General features: G+C 46.8%; 2 protein-coding genes across 2 annotated transcripts in view; one reads left to right on the top strand and one right to left on the bottom strand.

Annotated features, from left to right (window-relative positions):
• Nucleotides 1–14474, top strand: part of LOC135912483 (cytochrome P450 4c3-like) — a 135293-nt gene that overhangs the window by 93114 nt on the left and 27705 nt on the right. The gene's annotated exons all lie outside the window — the stretch shown is intronic.
• The window catches only part of LOC135912484 (cytochrome P450 4C1-like), a 38863-nt gene that overhangs the window by 9733 nt on the left and 14656 nt on the right, over nt 1–14474 (bottom strand). Inside the window, exons 7-10 of the mRNA XM_065444924.1 lie at nt 5944–6159; nt 3259–3432; nt 3112–3178; nt 93–272 (exon numbers count right to left, since the gene is read on the bottom strand). Coding sequence (XP_065300996.1) covers nt 93–272; nt 3112–3178; nt 3259–3432; nt 5944–6159 — 637 coding nt within the window. The remainder of the gene's footprint in view (nt 1–92; nt 273–3111; nt 3179–3258; nt 3433–5943; nt 6160–14474) is intronic.

Below are 14474 nucleotides of genomic sequence, written 5' to 3'. Positions count from 1 at the left end.
CACATGTGTGTACACGTGCGGCATGGCGCCTCTTGGTATGTGCACGCCTGTGTTTGCTCATTTGACGAGAGAAGTACAGAGTCGATCCTTACCTATGCAGTTCCTGGGACCCGCGGAGAAGGGCACATATGCGTACGGATGTCTGTGTACAACATTTTCTGGTAGAAACCTGTCGGGATCGAACACTTCAGGATCTGGAAACACACTTGGATCTCTATGTAGAGCATATATGAAGATGTCAACGTCACTCTCCTCTGGAACGATGTGTTTACCTGCGCGGAGAGAATAAATTGCGTAGTGGCAAATAAATTATCTTCATTCAGTGCTTCAAATGCAATTAACAATTAGTACAAGCCTGCTGTTACAAGAAAATAACCTCGTAGAACGTGGAGTGATAGGAAACCAAGTAAGACTAAATGTACGACTGCCTGAGCGGAACGCTTATTGCTGATGATAATTGTGGTGAGTATTTACATCGCAAAGGTGCAACTGGGTTATGAGGGCTACGGTGCCAGAATACGTCTTTCTTGGCTCGCTTTGATCTCTTACTCAAATTTAGGATTTCAGGCCTTCTTGCTTTCCGGCCTCATGAGAACGCAGTCGCAAATATCGAGAATCTAACTTGTAACCATGTTCCCACTAGAGAAAGAGAGAGAGAGAGAGAAAGAGAGAGAGAGAAGTCCTAAGGGAAATGCTCTAGCCTCTGAGACACCACCGATTCCTTTGAGTGAGGTTCAGGTCGTTAAAGAATTATGGTAGTGACAAGCGTTGACCAGCGCTGATAGCTAGCAACGTTTTCCAAGCTTTTCGTGATGTGCACAAGCAGGTTGGAACTTGCAACGACGCTCCTGCCAAGTGCGCATACATTACCAAAGCAGTGACGTGCGTCCACATACTTGTCCCGAAGGTCACCTACAGCGGCTAATGATCGCTTCGGCTCTCGTTAACGCGTGTGCATCGTCGACCAAGCGGCAGCAGGGCAAGTGCATATGAGTAGTTTACATCTTTGCAACTAATTGTACGTACGCGCCTCGTTTCTGGATTTTTCTTCTCAGCCTACAACGGAGAAGATAAATGAGGCGAGTCTTGGTGGAGGTAGCCGATAAAATCACGAGTGCGTGCTCTTGGATGAGTCGAGAAGTTGAGCAGAATTGAGCTGTCCTGAAAGAAAGCAAACCGAAGCGCATCCCATACGACCGGCCGAAACAGACGCCCGAGGAGGAAACGACCAGATGTAGCTCTTAAGCAATGTCGAAGGCGTTGTGAATGCGGAGAGCTGAGCTGATTCCACAACAGACTTGGGTAACATTCGAACGCATCTATCTAGAGTAACACGTAAACACAGAGGACTAAAGGAGCAAGAACTTCGAAGGATTATTGAAGCGCTTGTCTACTCCCGTGTGCTCTACCAACTTCCATATCAATCTCTCACTAAGACCCAGCACTCCAAATTAGAAACGGCGCTCCGCAAATATACGTGATTAGCTTTAGGAGTACCCCGATTCGCCGCAAACGACCTTGTGGCCGCCACTGGGCTTTTCAACACACTTGATGAACGCAATACAATTTGCAGACAAGCGCAGATTCAAAAGCTTCAAACATCCCCACAAGGGCGCAAACTGCTCGAACATCAAGGATACCAGACAGGTGCCCTACCGCCTTTTCCACCGTTGTATTCACCACCATGGGACTCACTACCCAGATTCACGGTCCTACCCATACCACAACACATGCAGCCGCACAAACACGAAGCTCGCCGCTCCCAGTTAGTCAAACGAATAAGTAGGGAAAACCCACTACCAGACACTACGTATTATAATACGGACGCTAGTCACTCGGAGGGTAGATGTCTAAGTTCAGTGGTCGGCCCTGACTACGAGCATGTAAACGCACACATAGGAGTCCCCGACCCATCTGACGCAGAGGCTCTTGCTATTCTCGAAGCAGTCACCCGGCCTCATCATCCTACCCAACGCATCTTAATTCGCACCGATAGCCAAGATGCATGCCGCATGTTTCGCGACAACTTGCTACCTGAGCATATACACAGCCTACTTCAATGTCACTTGGATGCACACCCTTCGCTCTGTGTTACCTTGCAGTGGATACCTGGGCAGCAAGGCATGGGGGGGAACTCCCGAGCTCACGAGCTCACCCGCGTAGTTAGTTTCCCGGGTGCCCCGTGCCTATGGCCATCCGAATTTAACCCAAGGGAACACAGAAAGACTTTGCACAAGGAGCGCACATCACTTTTAAAGCAATTTCGCGCCAATTCCGTCGCCTTTATTACTCCCCCTGCTAACCTCTCGCGAGAAGACAGCGCTATTCTCCGAAGACTTCAAACACTCAATAGTGACTCCTCTTTTCCGTCTCTATATTCAAGGCCTACCTGGGCCACCGAAATGCCCGAACTGCATAGAATATCCGTCCCTAGAGCATTGTCTATGGCATTGCCCTCACACTCAACCCAAATTGCAGTCAGCCCTCTCTAACATTCCCACTAACATCAAACCACGGTCATGGACGGACTGGCTCACTCCACCACCCCATGCAACTAAGATTCTCCTGCCGGTGCTTATCCAGCACGTCAGAGACGTGTTGGGTGAGGACTGGTCGCTGACCGACCAGGGTTGAGCGCCGGACGCTGGCGTAAAAGTAAAAGTTTTTTTCTCTCTCTCTCTCTCAAAGAAAATGCATGCTCCCCAAATCTGCAAGTGACCACAGCAAAACTTTCGAGAAAGGGGTCATCACCTCTCATGAATGGACAGGAGTTGAAATTAATGAATATGCGGCTATAGGGTGGTGCAAGAGGGCGCAAAGCAGCATGCGAACTTTTCTTTGTAGCGTTTTTATTGTTATATTATGCTGCCTGTAGGTGAACAGATGAAACATAGGAATTAAGCGACTTCCTCACAGTTGGGGTCATAGACTCATAAGATCGGATTCAGCTACTGACTTTATCTCCATTCACATACTTTTCAGACGTACCATAAACTATAGAAGTTGGCATGTGCTTGGCTCTACATGTCCCATGGTTTATTCATGAAAAAGAGGGACGTGTTTACCCACTGAAACATTGCACCTGCGTGCACTGCAGGGCAGTCAACTTACCGATTTTAATTTTTTGCGCTGCCGCTCTCCCAATAATGGGTACCGATGGAAATAGGCGTTGGCTTTCCTGTAAAAGAGAACAGGTAAACCTCTCTACCACGATTCCTTCCTTCCTCCCGTTGAAACATATTTAAATTTGCGACCTACCTTGAGCACGCGGTCAAAGTATTTGAGCTCCTTTAAATCTTCCAACGTTATATCAGCATCTAGGTCGCCTTGCAGGACACACTCCAATTCCTCGTGAATTTTAGCTTGAACGTCCGGGTGCAATGCAATCATGTAAAGGGACCAAGCAATGCCCATCGCAGTTGTGTCGTGTCCCTGCAATGCGCGACATGGGTTGGTTAGAGAAGTTTTCTTGAAGCAGTACCGAAAATATTTGTCTTCACAACATGCACTGTAAGCAAAAAGCATATCATTTATACAGCGAGATTTAAAGGCCACAATGCGTGTTTGCTAAAACGTGTCGATCAAAGCCACATATAGAGATTTCAGCTGTACCGCAGCACCCGTCAGTTAGCTGCTTATATAGCTGAGGAGCATTTCCTCACATCGTTGGGCTTAAGGTCCTGTCTTATATAATTCAGCACACACTTCCCTAGCGTCTCTGTTATGTTGGTCAACGTACAAAAAACATTGGTTCAAGGCCATGGTTCATGTCATGTTAATCTAGAGTCATGGAGCGACATGGAAGCTTGGATAAAGGGTGAACGTTCATGAAAGCAAATTGCAGGTCACTGTTTGATATCAAGTAGAGAAAATGCGAGTTGCACTGATCAAACGTTTCCTTAGTTTTGAAAATATTGGCTTTAACGCAAGTCTTTCAGAGTACTTATTTTTGATGGGGGACATATTTTGGTGGGTTCTTGCGCAGCTGATTCATTCTGAATAACTGTACCTGTATAAAGCTAATGCGTCATTTTTGCCAATCGCTGCGCATATACCCTGAAATGAGGAATGTGTACTGTTGCGTAGGGCTGAAATGTAGGAATGGCGGAGTGGCGCTTAAATACTTTGTGGTGGCCCGTTGATTAATTTATCTTGGGGAGAACAGGCCTACTATGCAAATAAAGATACAAGCGATAGAGCAACTGCAAACTTCGCAAATTATTTCAGACTTGAAAAAATAAACCTTAACCTTTTGAAGGGTGCACTGGTAGCATGTTCTTATGCAGGGCGTTTTTGAAGTTGCCTGTGGCAGATAGCGTAATCCTAACCATTTATCTAATTTGATGGATGAGGGGGTCATTAATTCAAAGAGAAAAATACCTAATTAAATAATTAACATAATAATGATATGCTAATTACGCTATGTTACGCTGTTTTACATAACTAAGCAATTATTTTACTACACATATTTTAATCTACGAATTGCAGCCAGTGAGTTCGCAGGTGTATCCACTTTGAACGAATCCTCTGGACTGCACCAGTTTCGAGATATTAATTTTCATAGTGCCCAACGAAATCCATTGGCGTTTGAGTTACTTTATTTAGTTTTTTGCATTGAAGCCCAAAGCGTTTTTATTTGTTTGTTTTCTTCATGGAATGGCGCTATACTTTACTCACGATGATACGAAACCCGTTACCTTTACTGTTATACTTCAAGTGTGGCTTTGTCAGGTTGCTAGTTTGGCGTTAACCTCAGCAGGATTTTTGTGAGCATTTATTTATATATTTTTACGAAGGAGAAATCAGTGATAATAAAACTTATACTGAAGCTTCCTTAAATTAAGAACAAACTACCTGCAATACCAAGAATATAGTGCTAAGCAAAAACTTGTTCGCTGAGTAAAACGATTGACACTTCTTTTGGTCATCTCCGGGTTTTGAATGAGAGTACTGTTTGCGTGTATTTGTAAGTGAATGCGACATGCCTAGCCTTGAGACAGACTCAAGCCAACTTTCTGCAAGTCGTTCTTTAGCTGAACTAAGAGGAAACTACGTCAGAATGAAATTATGATTTTACCAACATTCGTTGAATGCGTGCGATAACTGGTTGCAATGAAAAAAAAAGAACGCCTGCTTCATGGACTTGCCAATGCAAGCAGCAAAATATACGATAAAAATGCGATGCTGTCAGTACTGTCAAAAGTTCTGAGCTTGTATATGTAAACATCTGAACACGCGAACAAATATTTCTGCGGCTGCCAAAAACATTTTCTATGGTTTAGGGCTCCTGAATAATTACTTTGATCTGCCTCTTGCACGAGTGTTTCTTTTCTTTTCCACTGCTTGCAACATCGCCCGTTCTGGACCATGGCGTATGGGCGCTGCATTGAGCATACAGAAATAGATCTCGTCTTGCGGTCTGTTGCCATTCAAACTGCTTCAATTAGCTTTTATTTTGTTTTTCTTTGTTCATCACCTCTCTATATTGTTACAAAATTAGTCCCTAGATGCAGTACATCTATACTTACGCTTGCCTTTCTTCCAAGCGTTACCAGCTCTGCTGGCCCGTTAATCCAACAATTTCATTTCCCTTTGCTTCTATACCAGTCATTCGATCCGTCGCTATATCACACGGTCACTCCAGATGGTAAAGCTGCTTTTACGTTGTGGAGACACTGAACAAGAGTGATGAGACTGGAACTGTAATCGCTGCGTTATATCATTTCGCATTCGATTACTTGTAAACTTTGTTCATTGGTTGCCACATACAAATTCGGTCAACCCAGTCATCTTACACGGCTGAACAACTCGAAAATAGGCCCAAATTACTTAGCAAAGCTTGGAAGTGCTTTTGCATGTTTTCTGAATAGTGGGGCTTACGCTACCCCACCTACAGCATCTCTAGCCGTCTTCACACTCTATAGGTCACCACCACTACATTACCTCGAACATAAATGTATCCACTTCCTCTCTTATGTCATCGTCTGTCAACGAAGAGTCGACCTGTATGCTGTAACGAAGCAGGATGTCAATGAAAGTCAATCTCTTTGATGACCTCGTCGTCAGGTGGAGGTCGTCTTCAACTGTAGGGCTTGCTTCTTTGTCCTTGTTTTCCGAGTTGATTTCGTTCATTATCTCTTCTCTTCTTTTGGAGATAACCTGTTAAAGAAATCAGGTTTCTTTTTATCGATATGCACCGATTACCAGCGTGGTTCAATATCACCAGCTTCTACATGGGTAAACGCGAGCATTTATTGTATACGCTGTACTGCTCATCCTCGTGAAAAAATACGGCTCGCATAACAACTTCTCGCTAAAACAAAGTAAACGCATAATGCAGTTGTTGATAACACATGCAAGCTTGAACACATGTTGTGTTCAAGCTTGAAGCATATTTGACCGCCTGACGGGCGCACGTTATCTTGTTCTCATTATAGCGTTGTCACGAAACATCTTTCCTGTCTTCACCGTGCGATGATGGTTGACTTCACCGTTGACATGATTCCGAGAAATTCAAATCTAAGGGTGGGTTATGCACATGTACCTGCAGATGCGAAATAAGATTTATTTTCTGCGTGTGACGATCTGCCCGGACACGGCACACAGCACGACATTAGCTCTTGCCTAGCGATATCATGTGGTGTTTGTCCAAGCTGGGCTAATAATATTGCTTGTGCAAGCTACGCGGGTGCAACTAATGCAGCGGCGTTCGTATACCCATGCTGCGAAAATCAGGTTTTATTTTTTGTCCGTGCTCGTCAATTGTTTATGAGCTGCTATTTTCTGCCTTCGGTTTTCCTCTTCAATAAGCACTTTAATATAGAAAAAGTAATCCATCTTTTAAGGACTTAGCGAACCTAACGTGTTGATTACTGCGTTTTTTCTTTAATAAGAATATGCTACTCAGCATCTTTCCAATACACTGTCGAAGCTATTTACGCACTCCCTGGACATTTATCAGCTCGTTGCAGATTGAAAGGACTGGAAAGTGGTTATGCTTCACTTTTAGTCGCAAAACACAATTGCTTGTATAACTGTCACTCAATTTGGCTGGACATATATTGATGCTATGCATTGCAACGTGTGTTGTTTTCCTCCTTGCCACAGCTATCAGAAGATACTCTTGAGAAGATACTTTTCACATCTGTAAAGCATGTTTTTCGCTAGAGGTCCTTGTTTTTCAGAATAGCAAATGTTTTCAGCATTTTCCAAGACAGCAAATGCGAAACAAAATTTTCATTGCTGTTTTGCTTTCAAAGTTCATTTTCCTCTCTGCTCTGAAAAGTGAATCTCGAGCCAACTCTTGTATGCTGCATGTAAATTTAGTTTTTAGCCATAAGTTTGATGCGCGAAACAAGTTTTCTTGCAGACAAAGCATTGCCATAAACATCCTTCTTCTTCACCAAGCCTTATGCTTGTCCGTTCTCAACCCTATTATAATTTTTATGTTCTTTGCTTTTGTTAAATATACACAATTAAGACTATGGCGTTTCCTTAAATACTTCTTAATTTCGGATTGCATCGTAGTTCCTGGAATTAACCTTGGAAATAACTACTACCTTACACAGTGATGTTCTTGAGGACGTCGAGGATTGGCTCGAACAATATGAGAGAGTCGCCGAGGCGAATCATTGGACCTCGGAACAGAAACTCTCGCACGTGTACTTCGCCCTGGCGGACAGTGCTCGTATATGGTACGGGAACTAGGAAGGCACATGGTCTTCCTGGGATGAATTTCGGCATTAACTTTTCGATACCTTCGTTAACAACGATCGTCGCGATTCGGCTCAGCAACTCGTCGAATCGCGTATACAAAAACCGAATGAGAGTGTCGCCATGTTTTCGGAGGACATGACCCGCCTCTTTCGCCGAGCTGACCCCGCGATACAAAGAAAATCCGACATTTGATGCGAGGCTTCAGGGAGCAACTGCTCGCCGGTCTCCTTCGCAACCCGCCGACAACTGTCGTCGAGCGAGCACTTCAACAACGGTGCCGCCAGTACGACCGACCGAGCAGCGCCTTTGCACTGACTTGTCGGCAGTGAGTCTTCCCTGCGTGAGCTCATGGGCGAGGCGTTCGGGAGGAGCTTCGGAATCTTGTGGTGACTCCGCAAGAACCTGTGGTTGCTTCGGTCGCAGAGGTTGTACGGCAGGCAATCAGACAAGCATTTTCGTTTCCTGAATCGCTACCAGCCCAGCGGTCTGTAAACTACGCGTCGGCTGTACGTGATCCAACCCCAGCGCAGCACAGCTCGTCGTCCCTGCCTCGTCCTTACAACGAGTCGCTAATCATTCCGTTCACACGCCGCCGTTACTGACCCCGCAGCTTAATGTGCCCGTGGGAACGCCGTCCTACTACCCTGCGCCGACTACTCCAACTTAGTCGACCACTTGTTCGCAAGACGGGCTTGTGGCGCTCCGTCGACCGACGTCCACATTGCTTCCATTGCGGGGAAGCCAGCTATATTTACCGTTTTTGCCCGTATCGTGACCTTGGATACCCGACCTTTGCAACCATCTTCCCTCGCGCTCGTTGGGGCAACTGAAGGGACACCAGTGCATCAATGCCAGCACAGCCATTCGCTCCGCCGTATCGTGGACCCCGCTCTCCGTCACCTGCACCGAGCACTTCACCACACCGTCGCATTTACGCCGATGTAGTCCGGGGCAGGTCCCCTAGTCCTCGTCGGAGAAACTTAAAGCAGCGACCTCTGGGGAGAAGGTTGTCGCCCATCGAGATGCTACAACACCCCCAGCGCCATCAGGACGACCGGACGATACGACGTCGCTGACTCCAATGGAAATTGTTAGCGCCGACCTCGCCGTTTACATAGACGGACGCCCACTGACAGCGCTACTAGATACTGGTGTGGACTTCTCTATAATAAGCCAAAAACTCGCCGATTGCCTTGAGAAGGTCAAGACCTCATGGACGGGTCCCCAGATAAGAACTGCAGGAGGACAGGTGATGACACCGCCAGCGGGCAAGGTTACCGCTAGAATTAATATCGGTGCCTCGGCCTTCGTTGCTAATTTTGTCGTTTTGCCGGAGTGCTACAAAGACCTGATCTTGTGAATGGATTTTCTGCATGAATACGGTGCCATTTTGAATATTCCGGACAGGTCTGTCACGTTTAGCATGGGCCCTGATACAGTTGTACTCTGTACAAAGCAGCGACGTAGACCTTTACGCGTCGCCGATGATGACGTGACCATCCCACCGCGCTCATCCTCCCTTCTGTCGGTGACATGCGACATACCGAGCAACTCCGACGCTGTCGCCGAAAAAATTCCGGTGCTACTATTCAGCCATGACATATCCATTGCAAGAGGCGTCGTCAACATTAACTGTGGACACACAGACGCTCTCGTAAAAAACTTTAGCCTTGAGCGCCGGCATCTTACAAAAGGTATGACAGTCGCGCACGTCGAAGAGTTCAATCAGGTCACAGACTGCATGCTTCACTGTAGGTCAAGATGGTTCCACCAGCCTGCCTACCGTGCCTCGAGATCTGTCCATCGATGTTGGCCCAAGCTTGCTGCCTGAGCAGAAACAAAGCCTCCTGGAGCTTGTACATCAGTTTCAGGATACAACCAGGCTCATACGGGAGAATCCATATCGGGTGGCCCACAGGAACGCGAAGCGATATAAAGTCAGAATGCCTAAACATGACGTTATTCAGCTGTCGAAGAGTCCTTGGGCGTCGCCAGTGGTGTTAGTAAAAAAAAAGATGGCAGCTTGCGTTTCTGCGTTGATTACCGCAAGCTCAATCAGATCACCAAGAAAGACGTTTACCCGCTACCTCGTATAGACGATTCCCTCGATAGACTGCGACATGCACATTATTTCTCATCGATGGATTTAAGAAGCGGGCACTGGCAAATAGAAGTTGACGAGAGAGACCGAGAAAGAACTGCCTTCGTGACACCTGACGGCCTCTATGAATTTAAGGTACTTCGTACAGCAACCACGTGCACATCTATACCGATGGATCTACTATGTCGTGCAGTTCTGGTGATGCCCTGGGTATACCAACGCGAGTAATGACACTGCGGTTCAAGACATCGCATGTCACGACCTCAACGGTGGCAGAACTAACGGCCCTGCGTCAAGCACTGGAATTCATTGATTCTGAAACACCTAGAAAATGGGCTGTGTTCTGTGATTCAAAACCGGCATTACAGTGCACGCAGTCAGCTCTCCGACACGGATGCCATCACCACTTGACATATGAAATTGCGACACTTTACCGTCACGTCCAACAAAAAGGTCACGAGGTAGTTTTTCAATGGGTACCTGACCAGTGTGGAATCAGTGGCAATGATTCCGCCGATAATACTGCTTTCACAGCACATCAAGAAGAGCACAGCGTTCCAATTCCGCTTTCGAGGACCGATGCCGCAAGGCAGCTTCGACACCTGGCACGCAGTCTCACACTGACCGAGTTAAACTCGCCAAACTTACGACTTACACGACTGCATCGACTTAACCCCTCCCTGCCACTCCGACCTCCACTCGGACTTCCTCGACGTGAAGCTACGCTTCTCTGTCGCCTTTGGTTAGGAGTTGCCTTCACAAAGCCATACGCTACATTAGTTGGAGTGACTGACAGTGCAGCATGTGAGGTCTGTGGCACCGAAGAAAACATCGACCACCTGCTGTGCCACTGTCCACGATACACCCCTGAGAGACAAGAACTTGCCAAAGGTTTCCAAAAACTGGACAATCGGCTGCTTTCTGTGCAGGTGCTGCTGGAACACCGCCCCCATCGCCCGTCGGCCCATAAAGCGGTGAAGGCGCTTTTGTGCTTCTTAAGGACGACGGGTTTGTGCGACCATCTGTGACTATTAATGCACTTTCTGTGAGACCACACACGCCAGCGAACTCACTGCAATTTCCTTCTTTCCTTCCCTCCTCTCTCTCCCTGTTATTCTTGTTTTCCCCCTTTCCCATTCTCCCGGTGTAGGGTAGCCAACCAGACGTTATTCTGGTTAACCTCCCTACCTTTTACTTATTTTATTCCCTCCCCTCCTTGCCTTCGGTTTGTGCTCTGCGCCAGCATCATTTCAGCGGCTAATGGACACAGTACACTCAGGCGTCAAGTGGCGAACATGTTTAGTATACTTGGACGATGTGATTGTATTTTCTGCAACTTTTGACGAGCATATGAGGCGACTACATGCGGTTTTTCAAGCCATCCGATCTGACTGTCCCGTGCTGAAGCCAGAAAAATGCTACTTTGGCTTTGAAGTATTTTTCTTCCTCGGTCATGTGGTCAGCAATGAAGGTGTACGGCTTGAAATTTTCCAGCGCCATCTAACAAAAAGGCAGTTAGACGATTTTTAGGACTGTGCGTCTATTACCGATGCTTCATTCGGAACTTTTCACGAATTGCGTCACCATTGACACGCCTCGCTAGGGAAGACGTCGCCTTCGTATGGGGTGAAGAACAGCAACAAGCGTTCAACGAGCTGCGGCAACGCCTCCGAAAGCCCCCAGTCCTCGAACACTTTGACGAAGACGCCCTGACATCGTTTCACACCGACGCCAGCAATGTCGGCTTAGGAGCAGTACTCTTGCAGTGGCAAGATGACGCTGAAGGGGTAATAGCTTATGCAAGCAGAATCATTTCCCGTACTGAACTGAATTATTCCACCACGTAAAACAGAGTGCCTTGCGGTGGCGTAGGCCATTATGAATTTTCGCCCATATTTGTACGGCCGCTCCTTTAATGTTGTCAGTGACCACCACTCCCTTTGTTGGCTGATGAACTTAAAAGGTCAGGACGATTGGCGCACTGGAGCCTTCAGCCTCAATAATTCGACGTGGTTATTGTCTATAAATCGGGAAAGCGGCACACGGATGCCGATTGCCTTTCTCGTGCCCCATTCGAATCTGCCAACGCAGAAGATGACGACTATGCAGCCTTTCTCGGAGTTGTCAACACAGCTACAATCGCACAGCAGCAACGCAACGACCCGGAATTGCAACCCATTATTATTTCTTGGGGGGTCACACTTCCGTTGTCCCAAGACTTTCTACAAGAGGACTGCCATCATTTTGCTTGCGTAACGACGTCCTGTATCAGGTGAACTTCTCTCCGAACGGAAACACCAACTTACTCGCCGTCCCAACACCTCTCAGGAGTGAAGTATTACAGGCATGCCACGATGAAGCAACATATGGTCATTTGGGCTACACACGAAAGCTGTGCAGAGTGAGACAAAAATACTATTGGCCAATACTCACGGCGCCCGTTCAACAATACGTCCGGACATGCCTTGAATTCCAGCGGCGAAAAGTGCCAGCAGTCAAACCAGCAGGCTTCCTCCATCCTGTTCAAGTGCCCGAAACTCCATTCGCTCAAGTCGGAATGGATCTTCAAGGCTCCATTCTCAACTTCTGCTGCGGGTTACAGATGAATTACCGTATCCACAGACTACATCACTCGCTACGCCGAAACCAAGGTTCTGGAGCGGAGCACGGCAAGTGAAGCAGCCCTGTTTTTTATAGAGAATGATGTACTGAGGCGCGGCGCCCCAGTAGTAGTAATAACTGACAGGGGAAGTGCATTTACAGCCGAGCTATTGGAACAGTATTAAGACTTAGTGGAACAGCTCATCGGCGAACAACGGATTACCATCCGCAAACGAACGGACTGACAGAACGCCTGATTAAGACGCTCACGAATATGCTCTCCATGCACGTAGATGTGGAGCACAAGGACGGGGATGAAAGGTTGCCGTACGTCACCTTGGGGTACAACACGGCTCAACCAGAGACAACACGAATGGCACCGTTCTGTTTCCTACATGGTCGGGAAGTCACAACTATGTTAGATGGATGCTGCCACATGAATGCGATGGCATCGAAACGGATGCTGAAGGCTTCACTCAGCGTGTTGAAGAAGCCCGACAACCTGCTCGCTTACGTATTCATAGGCAGCAGGATTACGACTCGAGACGCTATAATGAGCCTGGAGAGGGAGCTTGGGTTTGGACTCCTGTTCGCCGTCGTGGCTTTCGGAGAAACTGTTAAGGCGCTACTTCGGGCCGTGTAAAGTTCTTCGGCGACTCAATGATGTCAACTATGAGGTTGCTATCGATATTCCGCGTTGCTCAAGGCGTCGACGGCATCTACCGGAGGTTGTGTACGCGGGCCGGATGAAGCCCTGTTTATCCGAGTGAATTCACGGCACCTCAAGCATGTCCCGGTTCTGTTGCCGTGATGATAAAGCATCGGGACGATGCTTTTTAGGAAGAGAGGATAATGTCATGGCTAGAGACTAGCAAGAAAACAGAAGGAAACGAATTTAGGGACACGTGCCGCGACCACGCTCCCTTTGAAAGAAGACGAAGTCGGTGCGTCGGCTCGTGCGGTCTCTGAATACTGAGCTGGTTTGGTTTCTCGCATCCTGGTCCTGCGTCCTGTTTTTTTTTTTTGACGTCGTGGCAATATGTGTTAGTATGCGACCCTGGTTTACAGCCTCTTCTCCAATCTATTGGCACAACAATGCTGCACTAGAACTTGTAAGGCCCTCTCATAGTCACGCAACGTTCACTTTCACAGGATTCCTATATATCAGGTGAAGGGTTAACAATGCTAACTGCATGTATATTAAATCGCGTAGATTTTCTTGATACGCTACTGTGCTAGGTTTTTCGAAAGGCCCACCTAGCATGCACCGTGTCCTTGAGGAACCACCTTTTACTGTAGCCGCACGCCGACATTGCGTAGCGTGCCCGCCTCTTCAACTCTTACGTGTTTCATGTGTCCATATTCCTTTTGGGCCAGTGAAGGTGTGTTCTGCCATTAAAAATACGTTTATATTATCGGTTTTCCGAGAACTCCTGTTTTGATGGGGCCGCCATGTGGCGACGCCCCCCCCCCCTCTCCTGCCCGCTACCTTTTTTTAAATATTTATAAATAATGCGATCTCGGGATAGAGACGATAGCAGGGTTGTACAAGATATCATGGCAGCAATAAAGGGCATAAAAAAGAAACAGCAAGTCATTTTGCAGGAGGATTAACACACATTGGCTATTGAAAACACGTTTTTGGCTCTCAATATTGTTAGTAGGGTTATAATTGGTGATAGCTCGTGGAAACAACGAGTATTTCAAACTATCAATACTTTGGGTTAAGGGCGTAACTGTCTGAGAGTGTCGACTTCTAGAACCAGTAGAAGTTAAAATATCCGACGTGTCAGTGTAGTTATGAGCATTGACTAATTGAGAAAATAAGAAACGCTGCAAATCCTATTTCTCTGACTAACTGAAGGGAATTCAACTATATTTTTATTAATGCGCTTGTAGAACTGCGACAATATGAGTTGCAAATTAATCTAAGAGCCTTTTTTGTATTCTCCCTAATTTTTGAATGTTGACTTTAGCGAACGGGTCTCAAACTATGACAGCATATTTTACCATAGGGAGGATGCTATTTTATTGTAGGCACGCTGGGTGTAGCTAG

This window comes from Dermacentor albipictus, chromosome 1, assembly GCF_038994185.2.
Source record: "Dermacentor albipictus isolate Rhodes 1998 colony chromosome 1, USDA_Dalb.pri_finalv2, whole genome shotgun sequence".
Classification (NCBI taxonomy): domain Eukaryota; kingdom Metazoa; phylum Arthropoda; class Arachnida; order Ixodida; family Ixodidae; genus Dermacentor; species Dermacentor albipictus.
Note: the sequence above shows the minus strand (reverse complement) of the source record. Positions and strands in the feature narration are given on the sequence as shown.